At 39.4% G+C, this 11,382-nt stretch overlaps 1 protein-coding gene across 1 annotated transcript; it reads left to right on the forward strand.

Moving 5' to 3' along the window:
- Positions 1 to 3,261: 3,261 nt before the first annotated feature.
- LOC103707198 (protein SKU5 SIMILAR 14-like) lies at positions 3,262 to 9,761 on the forward strand. Its single transcript, XM_088722852.2, has 9 exons — positions 3,262 to 3,580; positions 3,752 to 3,923; positions 4,030 to 4,139; positions 6,264 to 6,534; positions 6,809 to 6,911; positions 7,034 to 7,379; positions 8,022 to 8,387; positions 8,481 to 8,559; positions 9,198 to 9,761. Exons 1-9 carry the CDS (start codon positions 3,441 to 3,443, stop codon positions 9,408 to 9,410), a joined length of 1,800 nt encoding a protein of 599 aa, XP_088578978.1. The 5' UTR covers positions 3,262 to 3,440; the 3' UTR covers positions 9,411 to 9,761.
- Positions 9,762 to 11,382: the final 1,621 nt, after the last annotated feature.

Genomic DNA, 11,382 nt, shown 5'->3' on the forward strand with positions numbered 1-11,382 from the left:
GACTTGTGATGGCTGAAGAATTTATTTAAATTTCAGACAGTCAAAGCCCCGTCGTAAAACAAATCCATTTATTGTACGGTTCGTAATTATAGTCAGATTCATCATTGTACGGCCGGCGTCTAAGCACTGTTAAAAAAATTCTATCACCAAATAAACCAAGGCATGTACAAAAAAATAAATGGCTCGAGTAACTATTAACAAGCTACGATCGCGGTCAATAGTCAATCAGATGGACATATATTGCTGCTTGAAGCCCTAATAATTCTGTAAAAGTTTATCAACTAATTCATGAAACAAGGTTATTTTCATTTTAGAACGTACACCCTGGCAATTGGCATAGATGAGACACCAATCACCATCATGCTTTGGAGGTACTGTTAATTGTGTCCAAAAAAAAAAGCTATTGATTGGGTGGTTTTATCTGCGGCAAATTATTCTGAAAAATTTTCTCGACGGAAGCTTTCGTGAGTCTTTCGAAATTTATTATTTTCTAATTATATATATATATATATATATATATATATATATATATATATATATATATATATATATATATATATATATATATATATATATATGCTTTGAGAAAAAGAAAAGAAGGGAAAAAGGAATAAGCCCACCCCCACGTACCTTCACTGGGCCCCCGCCCGCCAAGAGAGTGTTCGATGTAGGCAAAAATAGCGGTGTGTTGGGCACTCCAATCGATTTTATTCGTACCCTCCCCATCCGTAGGTCCAACTCGACTATCCCTCTAGGTTCTGGCTCGAATCCTCCATATGAGTACGTCACACCTGGCACCACCAAATTTACTAGAGGTCCAATAAGCACTCCTAGGCTCCATATCCAAGCAATGGCTGAAATTATATTTTAATCGACGCTGCAACGATTCGAACTTGGAACTATGAGGATGGAAGACTATGTTCAGTACCATCAGCCTACCATCTTGGTGGCTTTTTATATATTCAGAACTAGATTAATGTGAGTGATTCGTTGCAAAGAAAAAAGAATTCAAGATGCATCGCAATCAAACCAAGCTGCATGACATGACAGTTATCGCCCATCTAGGCTCGATCAGAGGGCATTTCCCCCCACAAGTCGCATTCATGTTTGTTTGTTGGTAAAATAATCACACTCACGTATTTGTTGTTGTGGAGTCACCCAAGGTTTAATTGCATAAAAGAGTCCTGCACGCATGTTTTTGACCCTGTTTCCATCGTTCGGCCATGTAGGAACAGGTGACAGCTGGAAGAGAACTCGTAAATAAAACGCACCGACACAGGCCATGTCTTTGTGATGCAACTTCCGTGCTTCACGTGGCTGTTCACTCATCTTGTTAGCTAAATTATGAGGGTTAATGAATTAATTAATTCTTGCCAACTGTAGCCTGGGATGACGTGATGTTGGCCTCCGCACATGCTATGTTTCTTTGCTCCATCCAACTCTTCCCGGAGCCCTTTTTTTTTTTTTTTTTTTTAGAAAACGATAGTTCATATAATTCTTACATTCAGTCGTATTAAAAGAAAGTAAAAAAAATAACGGAGTAGGACTATCAGCTATTGATGTCCAATGAAGATTTTTTCGAAAAGACATGCATACATGGAACTGGTGCGATAATTTTTTAGAAACTATTTATAAATTATATTATAATAAAATATACTGAATAGAAAGATTTAATAATCAAAATTTTGTTATAGTAATAATTTTTTATGATAGCCAAGTAACAATTTTCATCATCAATACTAAAATCTTGTACTGATGCTTTCCTACAAATACTTAAATTCCAACATCACTAATATTGGCCCTTGATGATGCGTAGAATATAATTATTTCTAATAATAAATAAGTATAACAAGTAGAATATTTTAATCAAAATTTTTGTTATACTAATGGTAGCTGAATATTGTATTGTCAACAACATCATTAATATGGATAAATTTTAATGATGGTCGAACACAGTAATGCCGATGTCGTCCGTATCAAAGTTGAATGGAGAGCTCTGTACAAGTTGAGTAGATTTTATTGGAGGAGAAGAGGATAGAGTGATCCAAAGACAATAGATATTGCCGAAGAAGATAGAGAGGGAGGATTGGTGAAGTGCACATGCGGGCAGGAGGGGAAGTGATGTTTGCTTGAAATCTCCATCTATCAACCTGAACAGTTCAAAAATCTGCCAGAAACTCTTGCTCCTGCTCCTTGCCCGTTACTATTTATTTATTTATATTTATTTCGGCTAGAGTGATTATTTTTGGAAGTAAAATGTTGTATTAAATAAAAATAAAATATGAAACTTTCTGGATTATTTTATTGTTTTCAACTAGTTCGGCTATATGAGACAGCTCAAATTGATAATCCACATTGCCAGGCAATTACTGTGATGGAGAATTTGTGCATCCTTCATGGCCCATAATTCTCAATCAAGCATGCAGTTTTTTAAATAAAGCAAATTCATCATATCTTGTGATACAGAGGTTCGCAGCAATTTCCTAAATCCATGTCCTGAAAATCAAACTCAGAAGCCTCTATTTTAAGGAAATCATGCTAAACCAATTCATCTAGAACTGGTTAAACTTTCCGAGCTAATTGTAGCATGCCTCCGGAAAAAAGGAAAATAAAAACAGCTACTATAACACCCAAATTCATGTCTATAATTAGGCATAATCATGGCAAAAAACTCCTTTCCTTTATTTAGCAATATCAGTATATCTAAGGGAATGAAATTAGCTTTAAGCAAGATGCTAGAGAATAGAGCACAGACGCATAGTCATCTCAGATGAAGTCTTCTGAGTGGTGGGCTGCAAATAAGACCATCCAATCGGCCACGCTATTTGTCTCCCAATAGACGTATGTGGTCCACGATAGATTATTCTTGTTTAACAATCTGTGAACATCACATAGCAGTAAGCTCGAACTCGCATCAGACCCTGACAGTACATGTATTCATAAAACGGCAACCTTTTTTTTATTGAAAAGGACCTTTTTCTTTTCCTCAAGTAATCAATTCAATATTCAAGAAGTGCCGTAGAGCTGCCCTTGATCCCACATGGCCCACCGACACCAATTAAAACTCCTGATTAAAGCGCCACATGAAGCTACGAGTGAGATCCAGCGAAGATAGTACAGAGATATCAAAGAGACATTATTGATCCTAAATTGGCCTTCAAGCCTCTTCTCACTGTATTACTACATATGTAGCAGAGAGAAAGTAAATCTCTCGTTCTCACTTGGCTTGTATGGCCCAAAAGTTCTGAATGAGGCTATTCTCATTGTATTGCAATGTATAGGGACATGACAAAGTTGTCAAGTAGATAAACTGGAAGGTGTTGCATGAGGCTTGTGTAGAGATTAGGAGAAATATTTTTAAGTATTCTCATCCGTCCTTAATGCGAGATTTAGGGGTGGTTACATGAAACTGTGGAGTTCCATGGTTCATTACCACCGGCATGGCCGTCGCCCCTCCTGCCGACCCCTGCCCTTCTTTACTCCCGCCATCAACCCGTGACAGCTCTCTCTCTCTCTCTCTCTCTCTGTTACAAAAGGAGGCCCGCCTGAAGAGAAACAACTCACAAGTCCACGTCTATTAGTACGCTCGCTTCCCTATTAAGTATCCCTTCTTCCTATCTTTATTCCGCTCGCTCTATTCGCCGCTATCAGAACGTGGCCATAGATCTCGCCTTCTTCCCATTTCCCTTTTAACTGTGCTTCTTCCCTAATTACCCATTCTCGAAGCATCTTCTTCTTTTTTTTTTTCTAGTCAGGAAGGAATGGGAAAGGGGAGGGGCCTCGGAATGGGAAAGACCAGGCTCTTGGCTTCTTTCCTCTTCTTCTTTCTTCTTATTTCCTCTGTCCGAGGTGACGATCCCTACCGCTTCTTCACCTGGAACATCACCTACGGCGACATCTGGCCTCTCGGCGTCAAACAACAGGTCCTCCTCCTCCTACTCCTCTCTCTCGTTCATCTCGTTTCTCAGTGTTTTCTTTGAAATGAGAGAGCTTTTGTTAAATGATTTGTTCTTTGGTGGCGGATTGCAGGGGATTTTGATCAATGGCCAGTTCCCGGGGCCCCAGATCGAGGCAGTTACCAATGACAACCTCATCATCAACGTCTTCAACAGCTTGCCGGAGCCATTCCTCCTCTCCTGGTCGCTACTACGCTCCCCGTTACTATTCTCTTCTTCTTTTTTTTCTTCCCTCGTTTTCTTCATTACGAAATTATTCTTTTATGAATGTTACGCTTCCATTCATGGAGGTCATTGGCGAGATCGAGAATTCAAGGTCCAAATCTGTGTCTTTGGGCAACAATCAGAGTGACGTGAGAGATGCCGACGCCACTTCTCTGTTGCCTCTTCTGAAAGGCCACAAATTAGTGGATGGACCAGTTCCAATGGACCGGTCCAATAGTAATGCTCGCCGCATTGCCCATCCTTTACATTTAAACTCTTCGAGATCAAAACGGTGATGAGAATTCATCCTGTTATTCACCGTAGATACGCTTCGGGATTTGGACTGGCTCGCTGGACCGGGTCCATCCACTAATATTTTGGGAAAGGGGGGCGAAATCGAGGACATGATGAAAGGCGGGATTGGATTGGCGCTCCTTTTAGTTTTTAGATCCGTAGGAGTAAACAAAAAATTACTAAAGATAATAAACAATCGAAAAGGGTGGGCGGCAGCGGGAAGCAGGAATCCCACCCCTTGCGTCGTTGTGGTCACGGGTGGGTATGGTATAGATTCGTCTTCAACCTATTAAATTTTATCATTTTTTAATGTGGTTTAATTGGTCTCCATGACATCTGTAATCTGATGTCGGTGCAGTCCAAGCTGCCCTTGGATTGAGATCCGAAGGTTAGCATGGAATGTGCGGGACCCGCTTTTATATTATAGGTCTCATGTCAGCCGGCCGCTTATTTATTAGATCTCATGTCAGCCGCCAACATGCGCTAGAGATGGTCGGCGGTGAATGGTGGGAGTAATTGGGCTTGGGCCCTTGATGGACTTGGCTCAGTAGAGCTGACCTCTTTGCAGCACCAGAGGCCGGGTGAACGGATCAATGGCAAAGTGCTGTGTTATAGAAATTAGGGTCCACCACCAAGGTGGTAGCACAGTTGGAACAGAGCTAAGATTTTACAGAAGTAACCTAAGTTCGAAACGCGTGAGCGTCGATTAAATATGAGGACCGGATACCCCTTGCCTGGTTTATCAGGTAGAGTTGTCATTTAGTCTGCCGATACTGAGGTGGCGCTGGGCGACGTACTCACATGTGAGACAACCTACGGGTCGGAAAGAGCACGCAGAAACTTCTGACTTGCATCGAACATTTTCTGGTGGAAGGGGAGCCCAGTGAAGGCTGCTACGCAGGTGGGTCCCCCCTCGCTATTTTGTACCAAAAAAAAAAAAAAATAGAGCCAGTGTTAAATAGCTACCAGAAAAGTTAAAATAGGCCTAAACCTAGGTGCTAAATGTGTGGGTCTAAACCTGAGGTGTTAAATTTGTAAGCTTCGGTTAAGGGCCTTAATGTTTAATTAGACAACATGGGTTCTGACTATTATTGAAATCACCACTTATCCTAAAAGCTTAAGCTTTTGGGGCAAGTGATGATTTCAACATGGTATCAGAGTAGAGGTTTTGAGTTCGAAACCTGTCTCTACACTCTTTAACCCCATTATCAAAAAAAATTTATTTGTTGGGCTCACCCATTAAAAAAAAAGTCCGGCCTACACGTGAGAAAAAGTGTAAGAAAATATAAAATATATAAGTAAATCTACTCTATTCTATCAGCTTAAATTTGTAAGACAAGTGGTGATTTCAACAACTATCGTAATTGAATAGATCAAGAGTTATCTAATAATTTACCAATTTCACAATTTGTTTGATCGTGACAAACAAAGCTGACATCTTTGTTGACATCTTTGTTTGATCCTAAATCATCTGATTGTTTTCCTGCCAAAGCACTGTGCTAGTGACCATGTTCGATAGAGCACCAGATTTTTAAGCGTGGACTGGTGGGAAACATGCGTAGTTGTCTATGTGCAGAAGAATTTCATATAACAGTTAGTAGTCGTTTTGATAAGATTGATTAAATCACTTAATGGAACACCACGGAATCAGGAGGTCTTATTCGTGCTAATGAAACCAAAAAAATGCAGCAACATATGGACTGTTCTTGTTTCATTTGAATAATTTTGCTGCACAATCAGTTTTTTCCCATCGTGCCTGTTATACGAGAATTCTGACACTGATGTATGGGGTTTTAAATGTTTGAGCAGGAATGGGATACAACAGAGGAGGAATTCATGGCAAGATGGGGTCTATGGCACCAACTGTCCCATCCCACCTAGGAGGAACTTTACCTATGTGCTGCAAGTCAAGGACCAGATTGGAAGCTACTTCTACTTCCCCTCTCTCGCATTCCACAAGGCTGCTGGTGGATTTGGTGGCTTCAGGATCCTGAGTCGTCCACTGATTCCTGTGCCCTTCCCTCCTCCTGCTGGAGATTATACTTTGTTGATTGGCGACTGGTACAAGGCCAACCACACTGTAAGCCACCCTAACTGCAATAATTTCTCACGTTGACTGTCGAGATCCAGCAATATTGAAAAAAACGAAAAGCACTAAAGCCCCTCATTTTTTTCTACTTTTGCACATAAGCATTGTTCTGTGTTTCTATCAAGTACTGGATCTTCATCCTCACTTATACTACTTTGATTTCTTCAGTCTAGCATGAGCTAGCGAGTCTTTAGTTTTGTACTTTAGTTGCCTAGATTTATCATTATTTGATATCATAAGTTTTTATTTTTTTTTCCATTTGTAGGTCCTGAAGTACGTATTAGACAGTGGCAGGAATCTTCTTTTCCCTGACGGTGTTCTAATCAACGGCCGTGGATGGAATGGGAACTATTTTACAGTTGAACGAGGTATTCCTCATCTTCTTTTATCTATAGACAGCGGATACTGTCTCTCTGTTCTTCCATTTTCTGTGTTTTTATCTCACTACACTATGATATACATTATACGAGTTATATTTTGATTCTTACAGGTAAAACGTACCGGTTTCGGATATCCAATGTGGGGTTGGCAACATCTCTAAACATAAGATTTCAAGGGCACACAATGAAGCTGGTTGAGGTTGAAGGGTCTCACACCCTCCAAAATACCTATTCTTCATTGGATGTCCATCTGGGCCAGTCTTACTCGGTCCTCGTCACAGCTGATCAGCCACCACGGGACTACTACATTGTGGTTTCCACCCGATTTACCCGCACTGTGCTCACCACCACTGCCATCCTCCATTACAGTAATTCTTTCGGAAAACCTGTGGGTCCACTTCCTGGAGGGCCTACCACCCAGATTAATTGGTCCCTCAACCAGGCCAGATCTATTCGGTATTATATTTCACTTCAAAATATTTAATGATCATGTATTTATCTCCTCATTTTTCTGTCATCTTGTTCGCCCCTTAATGTGCATCTGTTTATCCTTGTGCACTTGAGCCATTTAAGCTTCTCTGAAGATAGTTCATGAATATAGTCTCAAGCAATTCAAATAAGCTCTTTAATTATGCCAATGTCCTTTTTGTAAATAAAAAGTTGCTTCTTGTGCTGTATCAGTGTAGTGGTTTGTATCTAAATGTGATCCTAATCCTTGGTTATACAATTTATCCCCATCTTATGGTCACTAATCTCTATCATTAAGCTTTTTCTTAATATAATTAGGTATAATCTGATTTGGAGCTTTGCTCCTACTTCACTTTAGAATACATGCAATTTGGTTTTCCATATCCCACCTTAAATTTACTTTACATAGACTGTTGAATTTGCACGATCGTAACCATGCAAAATCTTTTCTAGACTATCAACGTTATATTTAGCACGTATAGATGGGAGCTAAAGCTAATATGTTTGACAATATGGATAGATCTTTTGATGTGGTTTGCTCTAATTTTATTGATTTACTAAATTTCTTATTCCACTCTGTAGATTTTCAAATTAACGTGGATCGCTGATCTTTTCTTATCTAAAAACCAGATGGAATCTCACAGCTAGTGGGCCAAGGCCTAACCCGCAAGGTTCCTATCACTATGGGCTTGTCAACACTACCCGAACCATTAGGCTTGCAAACTCTGCACCTATCATCAATGGCAAGCAGAGATATGCTGTCAACAGTGTCTCCTTTATTCCAGCTGATACTCCCCTGAAACTTGCAGACTTCTACAAGATTTCTGGTGTATTTTCACTTGGAAGCATTCCTTATAACCCAACATTTGGAGGTGGTTATCTCCAGACCTCTGTCATGGCAGCTAATTTTCGAGAATATGTTGAGATTATCTTTGAAAACTACGAAGACACCGTTCAATCATGGCATATCGATGGATATTCCTTCTGGGTTGTCGGGTAGTAATGAAGAACCTAAAGCATTTTCGCCAAGAATTTATATTTTCATTCTTAATTACCTATCGTAATCGAGAATTATTTGGAAATCTGCAGAATGGATGGAGGGCAATGGACAGCAGCTAGCAGGAAGTCTTATAATTTGAGAGACACTGTTAATCGTTGCACGCTTCAGGTAATTATTGAGAATTCAAACATTCATTTTTTCCTCGCTCTTTGACAGATTGGTGAATCATGATCTCAGAGCTTTAAGGTTTAGTAATGGCAAAAATATAACTTCTCATTTTCTGACATAGCTGCTTGTGAGTTATTTTATTGCCAGTTACCTTTCATAATTTTTCTTTTCAAAAATTCTTTTAGCCAGCGGGCTCTACTTCAAGCACAACTACCACATTACATCACATCACTTTGAGGAAACAAACTCATTGTCAACTATTTCAGCCTCTGAGCAATGCATCTTTTCTATGAGCCTGCTAGTACGATATGTCTATGACTGGAAAACTCTAAATAAAAGAAAATGATTTGAGAGTATCCTATGATAACCCTGTTTAGTAGATTCTGCCGTAATGTCTAGGCAAGCTGTCAAAATTCTGTGCCCCACTGAATTTTCTGTATTTAATGTGGAAATTGCATGATGATCTCTTGGACTTTTGGATTGTCCAAAACCATGGTGCAGCTCCTCTAAACCAACAATAACTGGAAATATGTAGATTCAGCTGACTTATTTAGCTTGGGAAGTATAAGCACAATGAGTTTGTTCCATCTTTTACCTTTGGATTATCTGATACATTGGCGATATTAAACTCATTTCAGGTTTACCCCAAAGGATGGACTGCGGTCTATATGCCTTTGGATAATGTAGGTATGTGGAATGTAAGGTCTGAAAACTGGGCTCGACAATACTTGGGGCAGCAATTCTATCTCCGCGTGTACTCTCCAGCAAATTCGTGGAGGGACGAATACCCAATTCCTAGGAATGCACTTCTTTGTGGCCGGGCTGCAGGTCGTCGAACAAGACCGCTCTGATCAAGTGCATGTCAAGATATTGTCACGAGGGGGTGACAGATTGTTCACTTGAGATCAGATGGCTAGTTTGGGCGATATTGCTAGGAACTCAGCTTGGAACTCCGCTTGAGCCAGCTATTTTTATTCAAAGCAATTCTTATATCTATTTGCTGTTTCCTTAGCTGCTGCAATGGTAACCATTGTTTGCGGTAAAATCAGGTTCTGTATGTGTATTACTCCATATGTTGTTTCCTTGCAGTGTATTTTTAGCAAGATCTCCTAGGCTCAGCTAGCTTCATCTGAGTTTACTGCTAGTACATGATTTCATAATCATTCCAGAAAATAGAAAGTAGCATGCATATTTTATAATCAGCAGCATAATTTGCAGAGTTATCACAGTTCAATTTTGAAGAAAAAAAGGGGGGGCAAGCTGCACTTTTTGTTAAATTTGATCAACTCATTTATATGGAAAAACAAGTCATTGCATAGAGACTGCAGGCTTTTCATTTCCAGGGACTATAGAAAGTTATATGTCATTCAGCTTTTTTTCCAATTCAAAGATTTTTACTTATCAGCCAATGGGGAAAAATCTTATAAGAACTGGCAATTATTTGACTGCTATTTTTCCAATATCATCATGGGTCCTAGATATGATAATTTGGTTGATTTGCTTTTACAGCAAGGTTTGTATAATATCTCCTCATAGGTGGTATGTTACATCTGCTATCCAATTGGAAACGTAGTTTGCTTACTGGCTGAACGGTTGGTTTAGTTGCAGTGCTGAATTTTTTACCGCACAAAGTGGGCGTGTAAATATAGTTATGCACAGAGTGGATAACTATATTTTATGAAAGATTCAATGCTTGATGTGGAACTGTTCTCAGAAGTATAGATGGCTTGATGCCAAACATATATAGACAGGAGTATGAGACAACATTTTGGCTTCATAAACATTTATACGTCGACATCCAGGAGATAAATTGCCCTTGTGGTTATGTTTGTCCAATATTATCTAAATACAAACATCTGCAATGCTTGTCTTATTGTTACAAAATAAGCATTTTTCATTTCATTTCGACAAATGTTTACTTTTGTATGTATTTCTTTTGTATTATAGAAAGGAATACAAGGGCGTTGCCTCATTCACACCATGAGTGATGCTTGTGAAAGAAAAGTATACATGACTGGGATAATAATCTGGTTAATAAAATTCACTCGTCCATATCGAAAGATCCATTTCTCTTGCTTCTCTCTCTTGAATAATGCAAAATTTGAAGTAATGCAAGTCCTTATTAAAGAAAGATGCTATGCATGGGATGCTCTTCGATCAGCAAAGATTCCAGTGCAGACATACTTGGACATAAGGTTGTTAATTAGCCTCTATCAAACTTTTGTTTCTCGCATTCCAATTGCTAGAGATACTTGAAGTTTAGCTTTGCATTTTCAGAAATAATGCATCTTAACATAAAGATCTTATCTCTGATGCTAACATTCATTAGGGGTTAATATGTAAGATTGCTTCTAGTCCTGGCATTCAAATTGCCAGGAGCAGTTCAAACTTTATTTTGGAATTTTTACACGCAAGACCCTGACATAAAGAACATGTACTTATTATTGGCGTTCGTTAAGGGTATCATGTTTGATGGAGTCCCAGCACCCCAAATGGCAGGACCAGCTCAAACCTTATTCGGTATTCTTACATACAAGACCCTAGCAGAAAAATATAGATCTAATGCTAAACATTGTCTTAGGGGTTATATGCAATTGCCGAGCCGCCCGGTCCAGTTCCAGTTCCAGCACTTTGAGTGCCAGGCCGGACTTGGGTTGTATCTTTTGCGTGGAAAAAGAAACACTTCGAAATTTGTGCGGTGGATGATCCGATGGTAGATTCATGTGAAGGAAGATTAATCCTACTTTAGGGCTAAGATGCAACCCGACCTCTACATTTGCACTAGTTTCAGTGTACCTCTTGGCGGGACTAGTTCAAACTTTA

The sequence above is a fragment of the Phoenix dactylifera genome, chromosome 1, assembly GCF_051530095.1.
Source record: "Phoenix dactylifera cultivar Ajwa chromosome 1, Ajwa_hap1_PhDact_Kaust_v1.1, whole genome shotgun sequence".
Taxonomy (NCBI): Eukaryota; Viridiplantae; Streptophyta; class Magnoliopsida; order Arecales; family Arecaceae; genus Phoenix; species Phoenix dactylifera.

What these genes read in the sequence shown, in the direction of transcription:
- LOC103707198 (XM_088722852.2), top strand. Translation starts at nt 3,441, where the DNA reads ATGGCCGTCGCCCCTCCTGCCGACCCCTGCCCTTCTTTACTCCCGCCA. An exon ending in GGTACAAGGCCAACCACACT is followed by an intron (nt 6,535 to 6,808) that starts GTAAGCCACCCT and finishes TTCCATTTGTAG; the next exon opens with GTCCTGAAGTACGTATTAGA. An exon ending in TTAATCGTTGCACGCTTCAG is followed by an intron (nt 8,560 to 9,197) that starts GTAATTATTGAG and finishes AACTCATTTCAG; the next exon opens with GTTTACCCCAAAGGATGGAC.